This window comes from Odontesthes bonariensis, chromosome 9 (assembly GCF_027942865.1).
Source record: "Odontesthes bonariensis isolate fOdoBon6 chromosome 9, fOdoBon6.hap1, whole genome shotgun sequence".
Taxonomy (NCBI): Eukaryota; Metazoa; Chordata; class Actinopteri; order Atheriniformes; family Atherinopsidae; genus Odontesthes; species Odontesthes bonariensis.
The window spans coordinates 3,025,135-3,037,351 of record NC_134514.1 but is presented as its reverse complement, the minus strand read 5'-3'; the positions used below and the strand labels follow the sequence as shown (position 1 = coordinate 3,037,351).

The 12,217-nt window shown below is 42.4% G+C and overlaps 1 protein-coding gene across 1 annotated transcript in view; it reads left to right on the top strand.

The window, feature by feature from the left end:
- dlc (deltaC) overlaps window positions 1-11,877 on the top strand; it is a 35,717-nt gene extending 23,840 nt beyond the window's left edge. Inside the window, exons 8-10 of the mRNA XM_075472770.1 lie at window positions 4,575-5,319; window positions 5,550-5,643; window positions 10,516-11,877. Coding sequence (XP_075328885.1) covers window positions 4,575-5,319; window positions 5,550-5,643; window positions 10,516-10,521 — 845 coding nt within the window. The 3' untranslated portion in view covers window positions 10,522-11,877. The remainder of the gene's footprint in view (window positions 1-4,574; window positions 5,320-5,549; window positions 5,644-10,515) is intronic.
- Window positions 11,878-12,217: the final 340 nt, after the last annotated feature.

Below are 12,217 nucleotides of genomic sequence, written 5' to 3'. Positions count from 1 at the left end.
CATGATTCAGATTTTAGCATATGAAGTCTGCAGGTTAAGTTCTTTTTCTGTCAGCATCCCAGAATTTGTGACTTTCCTGCAGACTTTTTACCTGGAAAAAAAGATGGATGCTTGCCTGGAGGAAATGAACTGTTGCCCACATGTGTGTGATGCATGATTCAAAGATTACAAGGATGTACAAATGACGTAAATCCTTTAGAAATTCCAAAGAAACCCTGTGCTGTTCGGGACTGGAAGGGCGAACTGTCCTCTACAGAAAGCAGTTCGATGGGCGTGGGATTAAAAAACCAACGGGGAACCTTGTTCATGTTCAGGATTGTCAAAAGAAAAACAACCAAACAAGTCCTGCTGTCAACTACAAAGAACGCTGAATGAGTTTTAACAAGTTTTAGGTCTCAAAAAGTTGATTTTCACATAGATTAGTGATGGTACCTGGAGAGAGGAAACAATTTGACATTAATATATATAATATATCAGTGGAAAACATTCAGGACAGCTGTCCATCTTCCCAGGAGTGGACGTCCCAGCAAGGTCACCCCAAGGTCAGAAACCCAAGAGCTACATCTCAGACTCTGCAGGCCTCAGTTAGCATGTTAAAGGTTAAAGGTCACCCCAAGGTCAAAAAACCAAGAGCTACATCTCAGACTCTGCAGGCCTCAGTTAGCATGTTAAAGGTTAAAGGTCATGACAGCACAGTTAGAAACAGGCTGAACAGGTATGGCTTGTTTGGAAGGGCTGCAGGAGAAAGCCTCTTCTCTCTAAAAAGAACATGGCAGCACAGCTCAGGTTTGCAAAGCTGCATCTGAACAAAGCACAAGACTTCTGGAACAATGTCCTTTGGACAGACCAGAGCAAAGTGGAGATGTTTGCTCAGAATGCACAGCAGCACAAACACCTCACACCAGAAGAAAAGCCATCCCAACATACATGTGGAGTCTGCGATCCTCCAGCCGAGTCCTCGCTTCACCCTCAGGACCTCATTAGGAGTTATTTCCTGCTTATCTTCAATCTGCCGTCATTCCAGCCTCTCAGTGAGCCTGACGGAGAGAAAAACAGACTCTCAGGCTTCTGCCTGATGGTTGTTTGTCGTGTTGCAACACAGCAGCTGCGCACATCCAAATATGGAGCTGTTCACAGGGTTCAGCCTCTCCTTTGCTTTGCTTTCCACACTCTGTGTTGCTCTGTGGACGTTAAGTTGCAGATTAATCAAGTGACGAAAACATTCAAACCAAACACTTCCTTTTGAGTCAGTAAGTCTGTCCGTGCTTTATAGTGACCTCCCACTGATGGAAAACAAATGCTCAGGGTGTTTCTAACAGAGACGGGGACTCGAGTTGCTGTTTTGATGACTTGTGACTTGACTTGACAAAAAAGAAAAGACTCGAGACTCGACTCGGACTTGGAAGTTAAAGACTCGGCACTTGACTCGACTTGAGACACGATGACTTGAATGACTCGAGTGTTATTCAGTTCATGTTTTCAGTTTGAATATGAAATTAATAATTAGCTAATATTATCCTGTTAGCCTAGTCGGTAGTTAGCTAACGTTAGCTTGATATGATACGGGGTGGACAGGTTGGACACATTGGCCAATGATGTTTACTGACAGTTACTTATATCTTGTCTTTTCACTTTATTAATCGGCTGCAGTTGTGTTTGCTAGTCTTGTTTTCTTGGAATTATATATAACGTGTGTAATAGGGCTAGGCACAATAAGTTTCTTTTTACTTCAGCCTAGACCCTTTTGGTCATTACATAATCAAAGAAATCGATTGATGTTTATATTTTGTTATGTATTATAATGACCAAATAAAATGACTTTACCTTACCTTTTACCTTTAAGATCAGATTCTGCAGGTAAAATTGCAATAATAAGGTGACTTGACTTGACTTGACTTGACTTGCCCAAGAAAAAATTACTTGAGACTTGAAAGCTAAGACTTGGGACTTACTTGAGACTTGAAAGCTAAGACTTGGGACTAACTTGAGACTTGAAAGCTAAGACTTGAGACTTACTTGAGACTTGAAAGCTAAGACTTGGGACTTAGGCAAGGCAAGGCAAGTTTATTTGTATAGCACAATTCAACTACAGGGCGATTCAAAGTGTTTTACAGAGACATTAAAACAGTAGAAATAAAAAGCATGATTTAAATTTTAAACAAAAAGAAAGAAATAAGAACAATATAAAATCAGTAGTTAAAATGTGATTAAGTTTCGACCTTTATTCAAATGCAGCTGAAAATAGGTGTGTCTTCAGCCTGGACTTAAACACACTGAGTGTTTCAGCTGATCTGAGGCTTTCTGGGAGTTTGTTCCAGACATGTGGAGCATAGAAGCTGAATGCAGCTTCTCCATGTCTGGTTCTGACTCTGGGAACTGATAGAAGACCGGATCCAGATGACCTGAGGGGTCTGGAAGGTTCATACTGGGTCAGGAGGTCCCTGATGCATTCTGGTCCTGGACCATTCAGAGCTTTATAGACCAGCATCAGAACTTTAAAGTCTATCCTCTGATGGACAGGCAAGATTCAAGATTCAAGAGTTTATTGTCATTGTCAAAAAAAGCCAACAAAATTTAGTTTGGAGTACAAACACAGTAGTAGTAGATCCAAAGTGACAAAGTGCATCAAAGACAAAAGTGACACCAGTGCTTGATTCCCTCCTTCCCCCATCCCGCTTACAACAAAGTGGAACAGAGTTTTAGGTGCTTGCTACCCGCCCCCCTCACACACACACACCCATACATCTAAATAAATAAACAACAACCTTCCAGCCCCAGTATAAATAAAGAATTAAACGTTAACGTTTAGGCAGTAGTGATTGGTTCCAAAGTCTTATGGCCTGAGGGTATAGGCTGTTGGCCAGTCTTTTAGTCCGGGTCTGTAGGGACCTGTACCTTCTACCTGAGGGCAGCAGTTGGAAAAGGTGATGAGCAGGATGGTGGCAGTCACGCAGGATGTTCTGCACTCTCCGTAGACAGCGCGTGGTGTAGATGGTACTGAGCTCTGGGAGAGGCGTTCCAGTGATTTTCCCCGATGTTTTCACCACGCGCTGGAGGCAGCCGGTGTAAAGACCTCAGAGCTGGACAGATGTGCTCCACTTCTTTGGTCTCAGTGAGGACTCGAGCAGCAGAGTTCTGAATGAGCTTCAGTTTTTAGGTAGACCTGTAAAGATGCTGTTACAGTAATCAAGCCTGCTAAAGATGAATGCAGGGACTAGTTTTTCCAGGTCCTGCTGACACATCAGATCCTTTAACCTTGATATCTTCTTAAGGTGACAGTAGGCTGACTTTGTTACTGCCTTAATGTGTTTTTTCAAGTCTGAGTCCATCACTACACCCAGATTTCTGGCCTGGTTGGTGGTTTCTAGGTGTATAGATTGAAGTTCTGTGGTGACCTGTAATCGTTTCTCTTTGGCTCCAAAGACAATTACCTCAGTTTTGTTTTTGTTTAGCTGGAGAAAGTTGTGGCACATCTAGTCATTAATCTCCTAAATGCATTTACCAAGAGCCTGTACAGGGCCTCGGTCTCCTGGTGACATTGTAATATATATCTGTGTGTCATCTGCATAGCTATGGTAGTTTATTCTGTTGTGTTTTATAATCTGTGCCAGTGGGAGCATGTAGATGTTAAACAGAAGAGGTCCCAGGATGGAACCTTGGGGAACTCCACATGTGACTCTTGTGTGTTCAGATGTAAAGTTACCTATTGACACAAAGTACTTCCTGTTCTCGAAGTATGTTTTGAACCAGTTTAGTACAGTTCCGGAAAGACCCGCCCAGTTTTCCAGTCGTTTCAGTAATATATTGTGGTCGAATGTATCAAATGCAGCTCTGAGATCTAGTAAAACTAAGACCACCGTCTGTATTCAGACATATGTCATTAAACACTTACTTACACTTACTTGAGACTTGAAAGCTAAGACTTGCACGTGTGTGACTTGGTCCCATCTCTGGTTTCTAATTACACGAGTGTTTAAAAAATGACTTTTTTTCGAATGCAGGATTTCTGAGACACACAAATAATGATTCTTTATTTTCTTTAACGGTCAGTAAATAACAATAAAAGCCAAAATTGAATCTCCCAAATGATTCTTGTTTCATGCTAAGTCTCGTTTCCTTAGAGGCTGAGAGTCAAGTCAAGTCTTTTATTGTCAGATACTCAGAACAACACCGTACAGCAGCTACCATAACAAGACATAACATGCCGTAACATGTCATGGCATAAGTACTCTAACAATAAATAGGCAATGTGGATACCACAATATACATTTTACGCTAATTACTAGAGCTGTACTGAACATATAATACACATAATAGCCTATGCTATCTAGGCAAGGCAAGGCAATTTTATTTATGGAGCACAATTCGTACACAAGGTAATTCAAAGTGCTTTACAGCTGCATAAAATCACAAGAAGCCGATTGAGGCAAAGCCCTTTCAGAATGCAGCTTTAAACGAGTCTTAAAGGTTAAAACGCTGAAACGTGTCTCCACCCGATGAATGGATGCTTTGCTTAGACCCCTCCTTTGTCCATCTGCTGCTCAAACTAACTCCGGTCTCCTCCCCCCGTTCAGGCGCTCAGTGTTTGGACCTCGGGAACCGCGTCATGTGCCGCTGCCGGCCGGGCTTCTCCGGCCCCCGCTGTGAGACCAACATCGACGACTGCGCCGGCGGCCCCTGCTGCAACGCCGGCACCTGCGTGGACGGCGTCAACGACTTCACCTGCACGTGCACGCTGGGCTTCACCGGCAAGGACTGCTCCGTGCGCACCAGCCCCTGCGACCAGTTTCCCTGCAACAACGGCGGAACGTGCTACACCCACTTCACCGGCCCGGTGTGCCAGTGCCCGCCGGACTTCATGGGGGCGCGCTGCGAGTACCCCGTCAACAGGCCTTCGAAGTCCCCGAAGCCCCCCGGAAACGAAGACGTTTCCCCGGCGCTGATCGCCGCCGTCGCCCTCGGTTTGGTGACCCTGGCTCTGCTGGTGTGCGCCGCCGTCCACGTCCTGCGGCAGCTCCGCCGGGGCCGGCAGCTGGCGGCCATCTCCACGTTGGTGAAGAACGACCTGGAGACGGTGAACAACCGCAACGCCGTCATCGGCGGCGGGGGAGGACCCAACAACGGGAGCCTACCGGGAGCGTCGCTGGGGGGCCTGAGGGAGAAGGAGGCCTTCCTCATCCCCGGGGGGCAACTCAAAGTGTCCAACAAGGATGCGGCGCTGGTGGAGAAAGGCGGCGACATGTCCATGTTCAAAAACAAAATGGCCGACTGTAACCTGGCAAAAGAGGAGCAGCGCCTGGAAAAGAACAAGTTTGACCTGTAAGGCCATGCTGATTTGATGGTTTGATGGCTCTGTGTGTGTTTGTTTGTGCTTTCCTTTCTTTTCTGCCTTTCTGCACACTGTCCGTGTTCTGTGAAGGCAAGTGTCGGCATGTTTTTTCTGCTTTTATCTCGTTTGCTCAGCGTCTCACACTCCCTCGCAAAGTATTTCTGTCAAATTCTTTGTCAGTGCTGTCGAATCAACCTTCTTTTCTCTTTTGCTCACACAGTAAGAAATGTGACTCGTCCATCGTCGTCCCTCCTCTGTATCATCCGGTGTTCATTATCCCAGAGCAGATGGAGCAGTGTGTGTTCGCCACGGAGGTGAGGCTCTCACAATAAGTTTGGTCCAGTTTCTTAGCCGATATATTTCAAACTTTAACTGATTTGATGAGCAGCTTTTCTTGAACAACCACTGAAGACGCATCCTGCTGGTAATGGATAAGACGTTACATTGTTTATGAAGGGTCCAGTTTAGGGTAGGAAGTGTCCTTAGAATAACCTATCATCGTCTTCCAGGAAGACTCGTTGTGATCAGAAACCAGATCAGCTGTAGAACTGGGAAAAGAACTCAAAGTAATGGGATTACAAAGATGTGCAGCCTCAGGAACCAGCCTCGGGTCCGGGTTCAGCAACCTAATGTGACCACATAATGAACTGAATTGAAAATTGAATGACCAGGTTTTTCCATCAATAGATTATTTTTGTCAAAGAGTAGTTCAGGGAGCACGAGGCATCATTTCCACACTTGGATTGTCCACCACAGATTCCAGAGTGTGCTGGAGAAGACTTTACCAGCGGTCTGACTCTCCACCATCAACACAACATCTAAATAAATAAGAAATTTGATGTTTTTAGCCAGTCAAAACAATAAATCAAATCAAAATCAAATCAAATTTATTTGTATAGCACATTTCATGTACAAAACAATTCAAAGTGCTTCACATAAAATAAAAGTATTCTAGCAGGGAGTGTAAGAAGCATTAAAAACACATAAAAGAATACCATCGTGACCACCAGTCAGAGCTAATGGTGGTCAAACTGAATATTATTTAGCTAGGTCGTGTCTATCTGTTCACATCCTGGTTCCAGCTTATCATTTAGCCTTGTTTACCTGCTGCTGTTCCCCTTCTGACAGAAGCAGCTCAGCCCCAGACAGAATCAGCTTAATGATGACAGCGTTGTGGTTAAACTGCCATGTTCCATAACCCCTTTTATATTAAACTAGTTTAACTCTATATTTTAATAAATTGTAAATTTGGCCCCCTTATGTTCAGGTACTGCAACTCTAAGGCATATTCTTTCAGGTTGTAAGGTTAGTCTGTCACAAGGCCGGTATACCTGGCGACATGACCAAGTATTAAGAAGTTTAGCTGCAGGTATTGAAGATAAACAAAGGCAGGTAAACTTAGGAGGGTCTAAGGTGAAGAGAGTGGCAATTCAATTTGTTCAAGAGGGGGAGAAAGTTAAGAAGACGATAAGGAGGCACGGCAGCTTGGAGGATGCTTGATTTAGGAAATAAGCATGTTGTTCCAGAAAATAGGCCTGACATAGTCTTGTGGTCTAGGAGTAGAATGAGAGTTTATTTCATAGAGCTGACCCTTCCTTGGAAGGAATTAGTAGCAGAAGCATATGAAAGGAAAAAGCTTAGATATGTGGAGTTGGGGGCAGAAGCAGAGCAGCGAGGATGGAAAGTTAGAATCTGTCCAGTGGAAGTAGGATGTAGACAACATTGACAACTGACAACAAGGGAAAGACCATGTGACAGACCGGAAAGAACCAAAAGGTGCTGCCATGGGCTAGCAATCCATGGTAGCGGTAGCGAGGCCTAGCAGCTTTGTTACAACCAGCATAAGCTACAAGCAAATTAAGGAGAATACCCCTAGGGTCAGCGAGAGCAGGGGCGGAAGATGACTCACAGGCAGACTACATGGCAACTGACATTGGAACGAACATGACTACGAGGTGGATACGCGACTCAGTGAAGGATAGGAGCACGGGCCTATTCTCTAGGGCTAGAGGGAAGTAAGCTCCAGGTTTGTCCTTGTGGCTGGCAAAAAGTAACATCAGTTAGAAGGCTTAAAATGCATCAGGAAAGAAGGAGATGTGTGGTAAAGGGCAGCGTGGCCGAAAGATATCAATAACACAGCTACAGTGGGGAAGGACGAGGTTCTAAGAAGGGATGCAGCTGATACTGAGGTGAATAGGCCAGTTAGAGAGAAATATGGAGCAGAAAGCTAGAGTTAAGTGGCCTAGGGCAAATAGTAACAAAGAATGGGAGGCAGTCAATAAAGATTTGTCGATAATATTGGGTAGGTTAGGAGGAAATGCAAGAGATAGGCTAGAGAAGATGGGAGATATAATTTACTCCTATGGTGTAGAAAGATTTGGGGTGCAAGATAGAAAGAGGGTTGAAAGAGTACATTTAGGTAAGTCTAGACGGCAAAAAGAGATGGAGAAATTGGTTAAGGAGAGAAGAAATTTAAGAAAGCAGGGGAAAAGAGCTACAGAAGAAGAGAGAGAGGGAATTAATGTTTTGCAGGGAGAATTGAGAGGCAGGCTAGCAATACTCAGAAGGGCTGAATGTCTAAGGAAAAAGAGAAAGAAGAAAGAATATGTAAGGACGGCATTTTACAGGGACCCGTTCAAGTTTGTTAAAGGGTTGTTTAACCAGGAAAAGGGAGGGCAGCTTAAGGCAACAAAGTTAGAGGTGGAAGAATATCTAAGAAATACATATTCAGATCTTGAGCAGCGTAGAGTAGTAGGCCTTCCACCTGACATGCCACCGTTAGGAGAGATCGCTCATAAGATGGATGTTAGACCACCTAGGTGGAAGGAGGTTGAGGAGGTAGTCAGGCGTGCAAAGGCTTCGTCGGCCCCAGGGCCAAATGGAGTCCCCTACCGGGTTTATAAAAGTGCACCTGATGTCCTAAAGTTTTTGTTGAGGCAATTAAGAATAGTTTGGGAGAAACAGGTTATTCCTAGAGCATGGCGTAGGGCAGGAGGCGTTCTTATTCCAAAGGAGAAAGAGTCCTCAGACCTGAGTCAGTTCCGGATGATCTCTCTCCTAAATGTAGAGGGGAAGATTTTCTTTAGTTTAGTTGCACAGAGATTAGCTAGTTATTTAGAAAAGAATAGCTTGATAGATACTACTGTGCAGAAGGCAGGAATACCAGGTTTCGCAGGGTGTTTAGAGCACACTAGCATGATTTGGCATCAGATTCAGACAGCCAAGAGTGAGAAAAAAGACTTGCATGTTATATTTCTGGATCTAGCAAATGCATTTGATTCAGTGGCACATAGCCTAATTTGGAAAGCATTTGAGTATTTTAGAGTGCCTGTAATAGTTGTTAACTTAGTAAGAGCATATTTTCAGGATATTAGACTGCCTAAGTACAGCAGGTTTCACAACAGCTTGGCAGAGGCTAGAAATAGGCATTATGGCAGGGTGTACAATCTCCCCATTAGCATTTACAATGGCCATGGAGATAATTATTAGAGCTTCCAAGTGAGTTGTAGGTGGAGAGAGAAGTCAGGATGGCATGCGCCTTACACCAATTAGGGCAATTAGAGAATACTTGAGAGACTTAACAAAAATCTAAAGTGGGCTGGTACGAAAATCAAACCTACTAAGTCTAGAAGTATCTCAATAAGTAGAGGGAAATTAAGTGATAGAAAGTTTGTAATAGATGAATAAAACATCCCAATAATTAGGGAAAAGGCAGTAAAGAGTTTAGGCAGGTGGTACCAGGCAGACATGAATGATGGAGAGCGGGCAGTGCATTCTGGGAAAGATGTTGCTGAGGGACTGGATAGAATAGATAAATCAGGGCTTCCAGGAAAGTTGAAACTGTGGTGTCTGCAGTTTGGATTGTTTCCTAGGTTGATGTGGCCACTGTCTGTGTATGAGATTCCATTATCTGTTGCAGAAAAAATGGAAAGATTAGTTAGTTTTTATATTAGGAAGTGGCTAGGTGTTCCTAGATGCTAAAGTACTGTGGCACTGTAGGGGAAAGGCATACTCCAGCTCCCAGTATCTAGTCTAGTAGAGGAGTTTAAATGTACTAAAGTTGGGAGAGAGCTCCTGTTAGCTGGGAGTAAAGATGTGGGAGTTAGTAAGGTGGTTCCAAACCCAACCAAGGGGAGGAAGTGGAAACCAAGAATGGCAGCCAAGTATTAAGAAGCTTAGCTGCAGATGTTGAAGATAAACGAAGGCAGGTAAACTTAGGAGGGTCTAAGGTGAAGAGAGTGGCAATTCAGTTTGTTCAAGAGGGGGAGAAAGTTAAAAAGACGATAAGGAGGCAAGTAGAATGCAGAGGATCTGCGAGCCTTTTGAAACCAGGCGGCCATTTTAGGTGAGTTGGCCTGTATGGCCTTGTATTTGCTGGCATTTTTAGTGACTGTAGGACTGTTTAGGTGAGTCCAACAAATACATGGAGATAAAAAGATATATTCAACTCTAAGTCCTGACACATTGAATGCAACTACATAGAGGGCACATACCGCTGAGGCCTGTGTTGCTCTGATTAGTTATAGATCTATCCAGCTGCATTGGTTCTATAACCGAGCAGAACTGAACTGAGAGACTAGTTTGCATTTGTGAACATATTCGTGTGGCATACAGCACTTTCCATCCTTTATAATCAATACTTTTTCAGCCTTTGATCAGATCAGTCATATCAGTAAAATGAATTGATTGTGAGGGATGATGAATTTTGATGATCTTTTGGTGTTTTTCCCACTATTGTTGCGTATTTCCATTGTTTAAAGTACCTGATACTTTTCCTTGCACCACCTCAGCTGAGGTCCGTGTTTTGTATTACTATTTTATATATATATATATATATATATATATTGATTTATATTGAACTTTTTATCCAAAACTATTTCAAAGTGAGGGATATACCAAGTAGAAAAGCTTTTAGCTCAGAAGGGATATCTTTTGTCAATGGATAAAAGAAGATCTTTAACCTGTTTATTGTAGCTGTACCATATTGTACCATGTAATCCTCAGGTTTGGATCCACTTTAAAGCTGTCAGTTAAAGAAACCCAATTTCCTTTTTTTGGCTTTGAAATATGAAGCTGCAGCATTGCTGATGCTGAATGAAAAGCTTATTTTTTGCTAGATTTCCAGGACATTGAGATGTGATCACGTACGCTGATGACTAACCTCTGTTTCTGTGTCTCATTCTCAGGTATAACCCTGAGATTTCAGACCGTCAGCGGAGGATCTTTCATGCTGAAGGCCTGAAACTTTAGTACTCCCAGAGGATCTATTCTACACACGTTTCTTAATTTAATATTTATTACTGCTGCTCAATGGAGAGGAACAAAAACAAAAGGACTTTTATTCTGCTTTGATACCGATGAAAATGAGAGAAAAGAGGAAATACCGAATGTCCCGCATCATTTGCACTATTTGTCTTTTTTTTTATATACTTTTAAATCTTAATATAATATTCTGGCCGTCTGCTCTATCTGAACTTTTGTTTGGATCTGAAACAAACAAAAGACGCGAATCGACCACCAATCTGAAAGCAAAGGTGCCTTTAGTTTTGCTCCCTATGCACTGTGGCAACCTTTACCCGTAGAGTTCGACTGTAGGGTGGCAATCAAATCATCCGAGGACCTGCCGTCAGTAACGGGAGCGGAAATCATTTAGAAAAGGTCAAAAAACGTGAACTTTGCTGCAGATTCTTTAGCTGAACACTGAACTTGGAGAGTTTGTGAGTGGCTCTCCATCATCACGCCGTCCATTCGATCTTATCTGTTTGGAATGTCAACCTTACAATCACCGTCCAAACCTTTAAACTCTGAAGTGCCTCTTAAAGAAAACCAGCTGAAGGACTTTAAAGCCAGCGTTCAGAACGAGGGGAAGGCAGCGTTTTTTTATTCCTCAGCCTTCCTCCTTTTCACTTCCTTTTCCTAACAATCCTGCACGATTTTGAATCTGAAGTCTATATCCCAGCTTCTCTTTCAGACTTTGGTCCCAGTCTAGATAAGTTTTCAGGGAAATCTCGGACTGTACAATCCTTCAGCTCACGGACAGATAATCCACAAAGTTGTAGACTATTTTAATATGTAAGCGGCTGTCCTATCGGGGTCCAGCAGAGCCAGTTTAATCAGTTATCTTCCTGTGACCGCACCTGTCGTACGTTGTAAAAAAAAGTGTTTTTCTGTGAATCTCGATGCCTTTTCCCAGTTTTACCTGAAGAAAACAACTAATGAGAACACCTTTTTATCTTTTTTATATTCAAAAGAAAGAAAGAATCACCTTTTATAACAGTGAAGGGCTCCAAAGAGAGTCTTTATTCCTTCTTTTTTTTATATAGATATTCCATTTGAAACCAAAAATACGTGTCATTCCTGTGTAGTGATGTCTTTGTACTATCTCTGTTAATTTAAGAAAAACAATGCAATGTGTACATATCCTCCAAAAGACAGTTTTCCTATTTAATTTTGTATTTATGGAAGAGAATTGTATATATGTGCTTGTTATTGTGCCTAATGTCTCAGAATCAAGAAATATATATTTTTCATAAATGAATTAGAAACGATTCTCTTTTTTTTTGGCTGTTATTTCTGTTCCGATCCTTTTATCAAATCAAATCAAATCAAATATATTTGTAGCACATTTCATGTACAAAACAGTTAAAAGTGCTTTACATAAAATAAAAGCATTGCAGCAGGGAGTGGAAGAAGCATTAAAAATACATAAAAGAATATAAAGAGAAACAAATAAAATCATTTAAATGAATTTAAAAACAAGCAACAGTCCAGATAAATTCAAAGATATCGTGCAGATTTCATGCATAGACACATGAGAACAGAAATGTTTTTAACCTGGATTTAAAAATGTCTCCATTTGGTGAAAGTTTAATATCCCGAATCCTGGCC